Here is a 13,270-nt window from a genome sequence, read left to right as displayed (position 1 = left end):
TTGGTGGTTGTTAGCAGAGCCCAAAACGTTACAAAAGACCAACAACAACAACAACAACAATAATAATAATAATAATAATAATAATAATAATAATAATAAAACGTCAAATCAAATCCAATTTTACATAGAGAGTTGTGAGAGAATGGGACTCCTTCATGCTCGTAACTTCAGCGCACACGTTTGCATACGCAGGTGTCTATTTGGCAAAAAAAAAAGTCTCGTTCACTTGTCATTTCTTCTCGAGAGACAATCCCTGACTGAACGCAGCTCACCACCATCACCCTCATAATTCGTGAGAAAAAAAGTTTTATACACATGGCAGAATCCGCATAAAAAAAAATATAGTAATATATATATACATAAACATCACCGAGTACACACGCACACACACACACACAGACACACAGTCACCAAAAATAAAAATAAAAACACCAACGCAAGCACACATGTCTTTACCCAGTCAGACAAACTCCGATTGGTTTACTTTCTGGTAAATGACACCTATTAAAACTTGCATTATTTCTTTCATTTCTCTCAAAAATAATTAATTAAATAAATAATTTCCTGCGCATCCACTAGACATTCTTCTTCTTTGTAAAGTAGCGCTCAAGGTATTTCTCAGACCACACGGTCAGTACGATAGAGAGAATCACATTGAGAAAAAGCATCCCCACTGTGATGTAGTACGTCGACTGCGTGACTTCATCAAACATGTGGAGACGGTTTTCGATTATGCGAACTTCGTCAAGAGCGACTTGCACACAAATATCCAACATATTCAACCGCGCTTCGTAGTCTTTAGCGTCTACTGGTTTGTCAACAGCAGGCATTCCCTCTGCTGTTGTTATCGGATCTATAAGATCCTTTTCTCCAAGAAAGCGCATCTCAAAACGTAACGAAGGCTGACTCAATGGTGTGCGCATACAAAAGCGATAAGTGCCAGTCTCTGTCACCTTAAAAAAAAGTGAGGATGGGGAACCAAAAGAGTCAATGCGCTCATCCAAAGTCACCTGCGCTCCACTTGGGGCGTACAGGCGGGTGCGTATGTTGACATTTCGCGGGTCAATTCCACGGTGACGGATGTCCACGGTGGGTGGGTCATCCTCTGGGTCACGATAGCCCTCATAGTTGAAGCACAATTCTTTTCCGGGAAAAAGTCGAATGTACACCTCAGCCGTCACAGGCTCCATCGTCGTCAAGAGAAACACCAACAATAAAGGGAAGAGAACGTCACAAAATTTGCGTCGCATTTTTTGTTTCATGTGTGTCGGGTGAAGAAAGAAAACAAGCCTTAATAAACCTTAGCGTTTCCAAAAACGACAAAGAAAGAGATATCAGCAGATGAACCACCTATGGCCCTCCACCGCCCTGTTGTGGCTCTAAACCCCCTTTCGTGTATGCGGAAAAAAGAAAGTACAAATATGGCTACGTGTAACAGAAATAAAAAATAAAAAGAAAAAAAAAAGTCAATAGGTGTAAATTTTTCTCTTCAGTTATTTATTTGCATACACCGTACGTCATGGCAAGAAGAGCAGAAAAAATTTAGGGGCATGATACCCTCACTCCTTTAATGTCCCTTTTGTTTTATCGTTCGACTTTTCTCCAACTACTACAGCAATGTGTCATCTCCACCTCCTCGTAATCCATTTTTATCGCTTCTCGTATCTCCATGCACGCAGAAAACACAGTTCCCTCTCCTTCTCCCTCTCTCATCTCATAAAAACTCATGCATTTCTTTTTTTTTTTTTTTTTGCTTTGTTGTTTTTATTTTTCTCATTTCCCCACCTATTTTCACCCATTTGTTTCACTCTTATTTTCCCTGCGATGCGAATCCGCCGCATTTTGTCCTTTGGTCATCACCACCATTTCGACAATGCCTTTTTCGCATGGTCCCAGGCGGAGCTCCCTCGTTGCTCACGGTCCTGCTGACGCCTCACGCGGCCGGAGAGTGTGTCGTCTTTACTGCCGCCGCCAGCCAACACCAGCGCCGTTTCATAAATGGTGTTGGTCAAACTCTCTAGATACGAGGGCCGCTTCGATGGAGTCTCTCCGCCGTAGTAACTACGATTGCTGCTCAAGTGACTGCCTCCATCGCCACCGAAGATTTCCTGGCTAACCACTTCATCCCGTACCACAATTGACTCAAAACCAGCGTCCGAAAGAACCTGTTGGAGTGCCCGGGTTTCACATGTTATAAACAATCGCGCCCGTCTCTGTTCTAAAAAGATGGAAAACGACAAAACACCACGTGTGGATTGAAAAATATCCTCCACGAGTGAGAGATCATCCCCATTTCGGGGGTCAAGGGCGGGTATATCGAGCTCAACGGTGTGAATCGCATCTAATCCAACGCCTCGTAAGACGCGCGCAGCACGCGAACGCCGTTTTATCGAGTTTTCATTCGCCGCATCGTCATCCATGCGATCATTGCTGCCGCTAGAACCCGTTTCTTTCATTTTGGGTGCCTCCTCCCTTCTGGGGTCCCGGCCCTGCAGAGCAGGCTCTAGTAGGTCAAGAAGTTGATTTGCCAATTCGTAAAGCTCTGGATCGTCGTATTGGGCATCCTTGTAAACCTTAAATACCTCCTGTACGAGCGCACGCTCCTCCGCCAACAGCTCCACGTTCTCGGGATGTTGTGCCAAGAGATATAGAGCGTCGAGAGAGTACTGTCGCGTCTCTCTGTCTTTGCTCCCTAGAAAGCGGACCAACGCCGGAAGTGTACTGCGGCGTGCAACCACCGGACGATTATCGTAGTTTTTGCTCAGCATGTGAAATCGTTTCACAAGCGCGAGCTCCGTGTTCAGCGATGCCATGACTCGTTATTTTTCCCCGCACACGCGATGTCGGTATCTACCTTGAAACGTGCAAACGCACCTCTCCTCCTCCTCCTCCTCAAGAGGTCCTAAACTTCCTTCTTTTACCTCCCTCTCTCCCTGCGCCGCAGCCCCCCTCCAAACACACACAGAGAGACGCGGCAGCGTGGGTTATACCCGGGATTTCCTTCAAAGTAAAAAAAAATTAAAATAAAAAAACAGGCATACACTCATACCCTTGCCAGCAGTAACGCAAGAAGAAAAAACACAAAACTTTTGTTGATTTTTTTTTTTTTTACTCATCTTCTTTCAAGCAAATGGCCCGCACCGCGATAATACGTGCCGTCAGACCTCATGGCGTCACGACAGTGCAGCAGCACGACGCGGCTGGTCCGGGCACTGGTCGATGCCCTTAGTCTTGTGCACACGATAACAGTCCCGTGAGAGAAACATGACTTTCTTTTGACTTCCCCCCCCCCTCCGACAATTCAGGGTGCAATTTGCCCTGGCGACACGATGGGGTGGCCGGCGTTGCCAGGGGATCCAAAAAGCATAAGTAACGTCAAAAATAGCAGACTAAAGGAAATCAAACACAACATAAAACCAAACAAACACGGGCAAAAGTGCTGATAGAGGTAAAAATATCACAACTGATAACAAAAAAAAAAAAAAAAAACTCGGACACCTTCTCCCCTCTCCTCTCCTTCCTCCTTTTATACATTCTTATTCTTTTTTTTCATGCATTTCGGTTTCATGCCCCATCGCTGATGTCACTTGCCCAAAGAAAATAATGTAAGAAAAAAAAAATCAAAAACTACGACCTGTTGCTTTGAATTGATGTATGAATGTTTGCACATATTTGCGTCTTCATCGGTTATTTCGAAACTTTTTTTTTTCAATTCCGCTTGTTTGTTTTTCCCTTTTCATGTTTTTCTCCTAATCCTTATCCTCCTTTTTTTTCTTTTGGGAATTCCAGTGTCCTCCTCACACCTGCTTAATGTTTCTTCTGCGATCCGCGGGCGTTTCTAAACATTCTCGCAGGGGGTTGTGGCAATTTTGAATCCGCCCTTTTTGTCACGCACAATCTTGGAAACAAACTGCTCCGGTAGAGGCCGCTCAATGATGTCGCTGGCGTCCTCTTCCGAGGGAAAGTTGACATTCACTGCAGAACTGCATGCCGTAACAATCTCCGTTTGAAGCGCTTCATCCCTTTCCATAAGGTATAAATTTACCGATGTGCTCTTCTCTACAGAGGCGGTTGGGACGGCTCGGTGCACTTTCACGTCCACGTTCCCCGACTTCAGCACCTCAAGGGAGGACACCACGCTCTCCATCACAATCTGTATTCGGTTGCAGGAAAAAACAGAAACCGAATTCACCTTACCCTTAATTTCAACCATGACATATTCACAGTTGCAAATCTGTACGGCATGCCGCATGTGCACCTTGTCAAGAGTCAATTTTTTCTGCTCGGCACTTGTACCCTTCTGGTACTTCACAACCCAGCGCTTATCGCCCTCCAGCTGCAGCACCGGTTCATCCACTGTAGCAGCGGCCGTCAACTTACTTTGCTCTTGACGCCGTGCATCCGCCTCGGCCTTTTTCACCTCAAAATCAGAGAAGTCTACTTCGCCGTGCTGAATCTTCTGCTTGTACGCCTTTTCGTGGTCCTGCACGTGACGCAGTCGCGTCGCGATGTTGTCACCGCAGCTTTGAATCTCTGCAAAAAGAGCCGATGCAGCACCGCCAACGGTCGTGGTCCTTTCCCCCGAAGCAGCCTTCGATGGCGGTGGCGGCGGTGGCGGTGGTGGTACTGGCATCTTTTTCTTCTCTCGCGATTCTTCGACTACGACTTCACTCGTGGGGCGGGAAATGCTGCAACACACACACACAATCGACAGCGCGGCAAGAGCCACAGTAAAAAATAATAATAATAAAATAACAACAACAGGAACGCAAACAATAAACAACAACTATAAAAATGGCCACAGAAGAGAAAAAGGAGAAATTCATCAAAACAAGAACAAAAATCCAATTAAATAAATTGCAAAAACAACAACAACAACAACAACAAAAACGCTTCAAAAGAAAAGCCAAAAAAAAAAAAAAAAAGACTCCAAAGAACCACTGGAGAAACTCTATATGACTGCTGCTGACAACGTTGCACACGTCTATATGAGGATTAAAAAAAAAAAAAAAAAGCGAATGTCCAAAACAACAAATATAATAAATCGACCTCTTGTATGTGTATATATGTATACATCGCACAATTCGTCGTGCCAGCGGAGACACTCGTAAAATTTCTAGAAATATGCCAATAAATAAGTTGCCTTCTTTTCTTTTCTTTTTTTTTTAAATTTGTGTGTGCGTGTGTGTTTGTGCTGCTCGTCCCTTTCGTGCCCTTTTCACCCCAGTCAACAGGTTGATCACATCTTGTCGACATTGGATAAAATGAGAATCCCTCCCACTGGAAAAAAAAAACCAAAGCGAAAACCAATAAAAAATGGAAACCCACAACAAGCCATTGCCACAACTTTTGTTTTTTTTTTTATTGTTTTTGATACGCTCTTTTTTTTTTTTTTTTTTTTTTGTCTTCTCCTTTATGTGTTTTGGTTTCCTCTCATGTTCAATCGTGCCACGAACCAGAAATGTAAAAACCATTTGCGACAAAAAGGCAGATACGCTAAAGCATGTCGCCCACCTTCAACCACTTTTCGCGCGCACATACAAATACCCAAAAAGAAAAAAAGCAGAAGAAGAAACGTAAATACATACGTACAAAGGCACACAACAAATAAATATGGAACGCGATTCAATCAAGAAGTTCGTTGATGAGAGACCGCCAACGCCCCAGAGTTTCCACAAACGATGGCATGATGTCTTTGAGGGCTGAAGTGGAACAATTACGCAACGGAATAGAAGTTGAGAGAAGCACAATGCCGCTTTGCAAAGACATGCCGATGCCGCCACCGCACACTTCACGTCCCAGCAAAGAACCTTCCAACAGAAGTTCATACAGCTTAACACGCACCGCGGCATCCACAGGAAGCTGCGTCAGTAGAGTCGAGTACACATATAGTCGCTCGGTTGCGTGATCAAAGGTAACCAAAACGGTGTGACGTTCATCTGTGCCAATAACGCAAGTGAGATTCATGTCAAATTGCAAAGAAACCCCTAATTCTTCACTGAGCTCCTGCAGATTAGACTTGGCATTCTGCAAAAGATCCACAAGAACAGGTCCCGTACGCACGCCGCCGTCACCGCACTTCTGACGCCCACGCAACTCTGAAAGTTCCTGGTGAAGTCGATCAACTTCATTGCGCAGCCGCGAATTTTCTACCTCCAGTGTCGCGCTAAGAGAAGAGCCTATGTTTTTGCCATTGTTTTTACTATTCATTTTGCTTCCAAGAGCAGTACTAGATACCACATTGGTTTGGGAAAGGCCATCTGACATGCTAGATGGATCTACATGACTTACCGTCGCCGTTGTAAGTGGACGCGAGGAAGGACGCTCCGAATGACGCGCATGCGTATCTGCGCTTGTCGCACGGTGTGTGCTGCTGCTGCGCTTCTCTCCTGAAACGTGTGGGGTAGGATCGCTTGTCGGTTTACTGCGCACCTCTGCCGCCACTGTACCGCGGCGCGGAGATACTAATTGCAACATGGAATTGTTCTTCAGTCCAAAATCTCCACCCACCGCGCTGTCCTCCAGCACCACACCGTCGTGAAGGAGTAACTGTCCATCCGGAATACCGTATGATTTGAGGTACCGCCGTATCTTTCCCACACTCAGTTTTCCTAAATCTCCACGGATCACCATCTTAAACTTGCGGCCATCCTCACTTTGAACAAAAAATGCCTGCTTGTCATCCATTTCTTCGCCAAAAAGGTCCTAACGTTTAAAACTGCGCTGTTTTCTAACAGGAATATATATATATATATGGTGTATTTGCACGTCTGCCGCAGTCAGCTTAGGTGTATCTGAACTGACAGACGGTCGTCGCCCGGACGAAAGCAACCCAATTTCTTATTTCTCTGCCGCCTCCCTTTTTACTCCCTTTTACTTTATTTTTTTATTTTTTGGTTCCCTTCGCTCCCTGTAAAGACACAAGAAAGTTAGAGAAAAAAAAAAAAAAGAAACCCTCATCCTCGAGTTCAGCCCCCCCCCCCCCCCCCCGCTTTAACAACAGACATATAGAGACAAAAACATGCCACATCTCACTTCTCCTTCTCCCTCCCAACCACAGAAAGGATGTGAGGAGGAAAAGAACGAAATGTAGCCAGTAAAATACACACAAAAACAACGATAGCAAAAACACAACAACAACTAAAAAACAGCAAACTCAACAAAAAGTCAACATCAACATGAAAAAAAAAGGGAACGGGAAGCCAGTTTCATTCCCGCAACGAAATCTGCGATATCCGCGGATGACGGTCAATTCACACACCTGCACACACACACACAAAGAGACACGCTCCGTTTTTGTTTTTTTCCTTTTCTTTTTCCCCCTCTTCTCTTTTCTATTGAAAATTCCCTACGACCACATCCTTCTCAGAACTGCTCCATGATTCTCTTAACGAGTAGGAGGAACTGTGGCATGTGAGGATTATCGGATTTGACTGTAATGTTCACAGAACCGGATTTGTGCAAAAAAAGCTCAATCATGAAGTACGTGGTGTCGTCTCCCTCCTCCTGGGCATACAAGTAGTACTTCTGCGCGTCGCCCTGAGCACCAGAAGCCAATGTAATAATGCCACATTCTTCCAGACCCTCCTCAAAGGTCTCCGTATCCGGTACCTTCTGAAGCTGCAGCTGCAATGTGGATGTCGCTTTTTCACCTAATGCACCCCAACGACGTTGAAATTCGTGTGGCTCAATGCTCGGATCCTCTGACAATTCAAAGCCACTGTCCATGAGTCCAAGGACTGGTCTTTGCCATCCAAATCCCATTCCGTTCGGTTCTTGTGCTTCTCTGCTAGCGGAAGCCATCGACATCATTCCTTCATTTACTGCGTGTTCCTCATCATTTTGTTCTTCCTCATCCTCGTCCTCCTCCTCATCTTCTTCTTCGCCCCCCGCTGCTGACGGCTTCATGAAGCTGTCGCTCGTCTGGTAGTACACAACAGAGAGGGTGTCAAACTCCTCAAAGAGTTTGTCTCGCAGCGCCGCGTTCTGCTCCTCCACAAAATATTTAATCTCCGCCATTGGACCGCAAATAATTTTGTTCGCCGCCATGAGGTTCTGACGAAGAAGTCGATGATAGAGCAGTGCCTGGTCGTGCACATCGGCATGAGAAAAATCATTGATGAGTAGTTTAAACATCGTTCCAAGCACCGGCTGCATCTCGGGAGGTCGTTTAAAGAATAGCTTCACGGCAGAAGTGAGAAATTGCAGACGAAATTCCGGCGGTTCTGCAAGTAAATTTTCATTGCACATGACTTCAAGAATGTACGGGGCATCCTCAATGTGCTCACCGAGTTCTCCCAGGACCCACACGAGCGCCACTCGGCTATCTTCATCCACAAAGTTCATCTCGTGATAGACCCTCACAAGAGCGTCGAGAAATGGACGCACGACCTCAATGTCGCGGTATTTGCGCAGGTAATTCTGCATCACAGCAAGGCTCTTACCACGGACATGATCCGAGTCACTTTCGAGAAAAAGTAAAAAGTGCTGCAGCACCTTCTGTGCAGTGCAAGGGAGACGCAGTGCCACTTTTCCCATTGCTTCGATAGCCGCACCCCTTACGGCTTTGTCACGTTCTAACGCATAGGCTGCAAACTCCTCAAGGATGTCGGTTGATGATGCTTCAGTCGCCAACATGGACAATATTTCAATCTTCACTGCCTTCACATAGGTAGGCTCCATGTAAAGGCAATAAAAGACCCTGTATGAGTCCTGAAACACGCGTGGTTCACGCTGAACAAGAAGTTTAATATGGCACAACACAACGTAGGACACCTCCATTTTGGAGCATGACGATAAAAGCGAGAGAAGAGGAAGTTTAAGTCTGTCAAAGACTTGACGATATACCGCAGGGTAATTTTGTGTGAGGTAAAAAAACACATTACTGGCACTGAGGATCAAGTCACTGTTGTTGCTCTGAAGTCGTTCCTCAAGAAGATTCATAATGTCAAACATCTCCTCTTCGCTTGTAGGGGTGTAGCGGAGGACGAGATTAATAATCTGCGCCTGGTGCCATTCGGGAACGCTACGCAATTTGTTCAACAAGTAATATAAAATTGGCTTTGTCACTTCAAACACGCCTTCTGTGGTACCGTTGGCCTCGGCATCACGCGAGACCTCCACGAGAACGGCAAGGGCGTTGCAACACACCAGCGAATCGCTGTCACGCAACATTCCCAGCATCCGCTCAAAAAACCGCTGTTTATGAAACTCAACTGGGGAAATACGAAACACTTTTAGTGCGCAAAGACATGCGGTTTTCCGTACATGAGCCGAAACGTCTGAAAAGCCCTTCTTTACGGCAGGAATTAAAAAGACAAATAACTGCGGTAGACGTAACGACGCCAGTGAACGCAAGGCGAGGCCACGCACCAGCGGACTTTCCTCCCCGCATTCCTTCGTGAGGGTGTTAATACTTAACAGCGCCAGCTCCGCGTTGTTTTCTGAGCGACTGATGAGGTAAAAGTAAATAAGTTTCTTGCTGACAATATCCGTCGTGCCACACGCCAATATCATCTCCGTAAAGAGACTTGAGGTGTCAACTCCCATCGTCATAAGGGCAATCACTTTTCGAAGAAGTTCACGCTTGCGAGTGAGATTCTTCTCAATCTGTGGATCCCTAAAACCCTGCCGCAGCTCGTTCACTTCACTCCGCAACTCCACTGGCGTGTTTGAAGACATGGAGGCCATTGCCCTGTCGGTAATTTAAGATATATATATATATATATGTGTAGATACCGTTAAAAGACAAAATCTTGCGCCCTTGTCGCGTCGCTAGCAGACACCGGATCGATCTCCTGCAGACGCTGCGGTGGCGAGAAAGAAGGGAAGAGAGGAAGACCAAAAATAAATAAATAACTAACTAAAAAGGAATCCTTTCAACTGAAGAAGCAAAAGGAAAAAACAAAAAAGAAATTCAAGAAAATTGACATTTGTTACCCCCAGCCCAACACACAAGAGTAAATACGCATGTGTACCAGCATAGAGAACAGCGGGCGAAGCCAACTCCTTATAATCCACATCTCATTCCCTCTTCACACTCCTTTTTACTCTTTCGTTTCCCTCTCCTCCCCTCTCCTCATCATCGTCACCATCTTCCTCAACCCAAAAATAAAAGCCACGGAAAAGGGAGACGCGCGCCCACACCGCCAGCACTTCCCATTTGATATTTACGTTGGCGCACGTCTTGTTTTGCGCATTCCCTTCCAGTTTTGTTCCTTCGTTTGAGTGGCATGCACGCGCGAAATAAATAAGCAGCAAACACACACACAGACAAACAAAACAAAAATATGCTCGCAGAGGGAAAAAGAAGAAAAATATATAACCCCGAAAAGAACAATTCTGGACAAACCGGCGGGTTGCCCCATGAGCCCCACACACTTCCGTTTTTCTGTTGTTGTTTCGTTTCCTTCTTTCCTGCTTGTCGTTGAATGTAAACTTCATTGAGGGCCCGCTATTTCTTCCATTCTCGCACGTGACGGCACGCCGTCCGTGAAAAACTGAGGCACATAAAAATGGTAAATAAAACAAAATATGTAAAGACTCGGGAGAAGACAATCCCCTTTATTCTGTTGTTGTGACGTTCAGTCCAACACGCATACACGCATACAAACATTGATATCCATGTATACATATAATACATATATGTATTATTTAGAGGTTTATCTACGTTCATTTTTCTTTTCTTCTTCCTTTCTTCCTTTGGGAAAAGAAAGAAGGTCCCTCACCTGCAGGTGGGAGCGGCGGCGACTACACCGCCTGAAAATAATTTTCCTGCGGGAAACAATCATGAGCCCACAGACACACAGACACGTATAATATTATATACAAGTGTGTATGTTTGTGCATGCTGTTTCCCTCAATTTCCTCTCGTTGATAATCGTCTCGGACACTACTCGCTTCCAGTCAGCCGTTTCATCCACAAACACACAAAGACACACACATTGACTCACTTTTTAGAGGCAGCCAAAAAGAAAAAAAAAAATAAAAAAAAAAATAAATAACAACAAAACACACGGCAAGCAGAAAAACGCTCCCGCCAACACAAACACAAAAACATGTGATAATAAATGAAGTGGGAAAATGGCAATGGCTTGGCTCCCGTCGGGTGTAGTTGTGGCATGTGTCTACGCACCTGAAAAAACTCAGCGACTGAAAGAAGACCGGCCGACAATCACCCAAAAAAAAAAAAAGGGAAGGGAACGCCCCAAAGTACTCCTAAACAAATGACACACACAAAAAAAAACAAAGAAAAATATTTACAGGCGGAGGGGGGAAAATAAACTGAAAACAAAACAAAAACAAAACAAAAAAAACATAAAATTATGAATAAAAAATCAATCGGATGCAGAAGAGACACAATTCACCTTTCCCCTCAAAAATCCCTAACACGTTACTCGATACATCAACTGCAATCGTTAACTTGAGTGGGAACAAAATGAGTAAAAACAAAATGCAAAATCAAAAAGACCAAACAAATACGACAGAATTCCCTCTTTTTTCCCTTTTTTGTAATGTGTTCCCCCTCCCCCTTCTCTCTCTGTCGTCACTCTCCACCTGCGTGAAAATTTGTGTGCCTGCACCCTACGGGAAAAGAAACGAAACGATGCGCGTACTCCACGAACACACCGCAGACCACATGTCCAGAAACACACACGCACCCACACACTTGTGCGGGCAACAACCCAAAAATGCAAACAGGCCCCGCACGCACCCACGCAGACAGGCGTGAAGAAAAAAAAAATGGGGAAAAAAAAATGGAAATTAATGATGGCGATGATGATGGAAGCCTTGAACAGCAAAAAAGAAAAAAAAAAAGAAGAAACAACAAACAAACAAACAAACAAAAACAGCACAAATGATGTAAAGCAAAAATAAAATAAATGCAATAAAAGAGGAATAGAATAAATGCTGAGGCTGTAATAATCACAGAAATTTGTGCGCCTGAGCAAAGCCCAAAATTCACTTTCCTCCCTCCCAGGTGAGGTCCTGGCTGCATGCAGTCTTTTTTTCCCCCCGCTTTGCCTCTGGACGTAACTTCCTTTTTTTTTTCTCCTCCAGGTGCGCTCCGTTCGCAACAAATCCTCCACGACGGCAACAGAGGGCCATGAGCAGCGACGGCAAAGAAAAAAGCCGCAAAGAAGACAGAAGTCAGAAAATTGCAAACCAACCACAAAAAGGAGCAAAATAAAGTACCACAAAACGACGGGACGTTCCCCCTCCTTTGAAAGGAGGAAAAAAAGCAGTCCGTAAACGTTGATGTAAATGAATCTCTACAATCGACATTTGTTAGCCATTCCTCCCACTCATTTTTTTTTTTTTTTTACTGTTTTGATCAAAGAGTTTGTGTTATTAAAATTATTTCTGTTTCTTCTCCTTTTCCAGCTGTTGTTGCCGCTGAGTATAAAATAAATATGTACGGATGTATGCATATAAAGCCATCCCTTCCGTGTCTACTAAAACCTTTATATATATATAAGCATTTACTTATTTCTTTTTTAGTTTCTTTTTTTTTTTTTTCTCTTCAGACTACTTTTTCTTTTTTTTTCTGTCTCTCTCTGCATGTTTGTTTTTCACGCAGACACAGCTGTTAGTACCAACTCTTCTTTTTTTTTTTTTTTCCTCCATTGACACAAATCACTGTTTCTTCGTTTATTTTGTTGACCGCACTTTTATTAAAAAGTTGTCTCCGTTTAGTTTTGTTGTTGTTTTCGTATTCCCCCCCACCTTTCTCCCTGCCTCCTTCTCACTGACGCTGCACCTGCGCCTCCCCGGGCAAAACAAAAAAAAAAACGTTTAAGCAGCGAAGCTAAGCGTCCACCGGAGAGTTTTTTTTTTTTTTTGGTTACATGCCGCTCGACGTATCAAAAAGGCTTGGTAATTTCAGTTATTATTATTGTTGTTGTTGTATCCCTTGCGTCGCCTGCCGGAGTTCCTGCTGCCCTCGCTGCCACCGATGAACCTCCATCCCCTTCTACCCCGTCTTTGCCTGAAACTGCCGGTGCTCTGGTCGATATCTCTCCCCTGCTGCGGCTGCTCCACCCCATCCTTCTTGGCTGCTTCATGCGCGATACGTATGGAGTCAAAGAAGCACTGGTCATCGTCCGCCCAGGAGGAGAGTACAGACTCCTGCTCCTGCAACGTCGAGTTCGTCAGTGACTCCACATAGCCAAGGACTTTCCCAGCACTCACCGGGACACCGTTCAATTTCACGCTCCGTGACTTGACGGCGTCCGCGTAACTCTCTCCACCGGGAAGTCGGACTATCGGC

At 44.8% G+C, this 13,270-nt stretch overlaps 6 protein-coding genes across 6 annotated transcripts, besides 17 other annotated features; all 6 read right to left on the bottom strand.

Moving 5' to 3' along the window:
* Positions 1 to 13,270: part of a sequence feature (heterozygous, non-Esmeraldo-like haplotype) that runs on past the window's edge.
* Positions 41 to 99: a microsatellite.
* Positions 330 to 358: a sequence feature (AT_rich).
* Positions 376 to 406: a microsatellite.
* Positions 537 to 563: a sequence feature (AT_rich).
* Positions 576 to 1,262, bottom strand: Tc00.1047053509799.50 (hypothetical protein, conserved; the record flags this gene model as incomplete). Its single annotated transcript, XM_809101.1, has 1 exon — positions 576 to 1,262. One exon carries the CDS (start codon positions 1,260 to 1,262, stop codon positions 576 to 578), a length of 687 nt encoding a protein of 228 aa, XP_814194.1.
* Positions 1,732 to 1,772: a microsatellite.
* On the bottom strand, positions 1,857 to 2,813 carry Tc00.1047053509799.40 (hypothetical protein, conserved; the record flags this gene model as incomplete). Its single annotated transcript, XM_809100.1, has 1 exon — positions 1,857 to 2,813. The coding sequence occupies one exon, from the start codon at positions 2,811 to 2,813 to the stop codon at positions 1,857 to 1,859; it is 957 nt and encodes a 318-aa protein (XP_814193.1).
* Positions 3,009 to 3,032: a sequence feature (AT_rich).
* On the bottom strand, positions 3,839 to 4,633 carry Tc00.1047053509799.30 (G-actin binding protein, putative; the record flags this gene model as incomplete). The annotated part of the gene is made up of 1 exon (XM_809099.1): positions 3,839 to 4,633. The coding sequence occupies one exon, from the start codon at positions 4,631 to 4,633 to the stop codon at positions 3,839 to 3,841; it is 795 nt and encodes a 264-aa protein (XP_814192.1).
* Positions 4,861 to 4,891: a microsatellite.
* Positions 4,892 to 4,925: a microsatellite.
* Positions 5,348 to 5,403: a sequence feature (A-rich).
* Tc00.1047053509799.20 (hypothetical protein, conserved) lies at positions 5,626 to 6,687 on the bottom strand (the record flags this gene model as incomplete). The annotated part of the gene is made up of 1 exon (XM_809098.1): positions 5,626 to 6,687. One exon carries the CDS (start codon positions 6,685 to 6,687, stop codon positions 5,626 to 5,628), a length of 1,062 nt encoding a protein of 353 aa, XP_814191.1.
* Positions 6,972 to 6,992: a sequence feature (GC_rich).
* Positions 7,108 to 7,179: a microsatellite.
* Positions 7,366 to 9,690, bottom strand: Tc00.1047053509799.10 (beta-adaptin, putative; the record flags this gene model as incomplete). Its single annotated transcript, XM_809097.1, has 1 exon — positions 7,366 to 9,690. The coding sequence occupies one exon, from the start codon at positions 9,688 to 9,690 to the stop codon at positions 7,366 to 7,368; it is 2,325 nt and encodes a 774-aa protein (XP_814190.1).
* Positions 7,813 to 7,891: a sequence feature (GA-rich).
* Positions 10,968 to 11,000: a microsatellite.
* Positions 11,287 to 11,317: a microsatellite.
* Positions 11,826 to 11,847: a microsatellite.
* Positions 12,482 to 12,573: a sequence feature (A-rich).
* On the bottom strand, positions 12,883 to 13,270 carry Tc00.1047053509799.5 (hypothetical protein, conserved; the record flags this gene model as incomplete). The annotated part of the gene is made up of 1 exon (XM_809111.1): positions 12,883 to 13,270. A coding segment is annotated over one exon (388 nt), but the record flags the coding sequence as incomplete, so codon positions are not given.

The sequence above is a fragment of the Trypanosoma cruzi genome, genomic scaffold, assembly GCF_000209065.1.
Source record: "Trypanosoma cruzi strain CL Brener 1047053516467 genomic scaffold, whole genome shotgun sequence".
Lineage (NCBI taxonomy): Eukaryota > Euglenozoa > Kinetoplastea > Trypanosomatida > Trypanosomatidae > Trypanosoma > Trypanosoma cruzi.
This window is presented reverse-complemented; position numbering and strand designations above follow the sequence as displayed.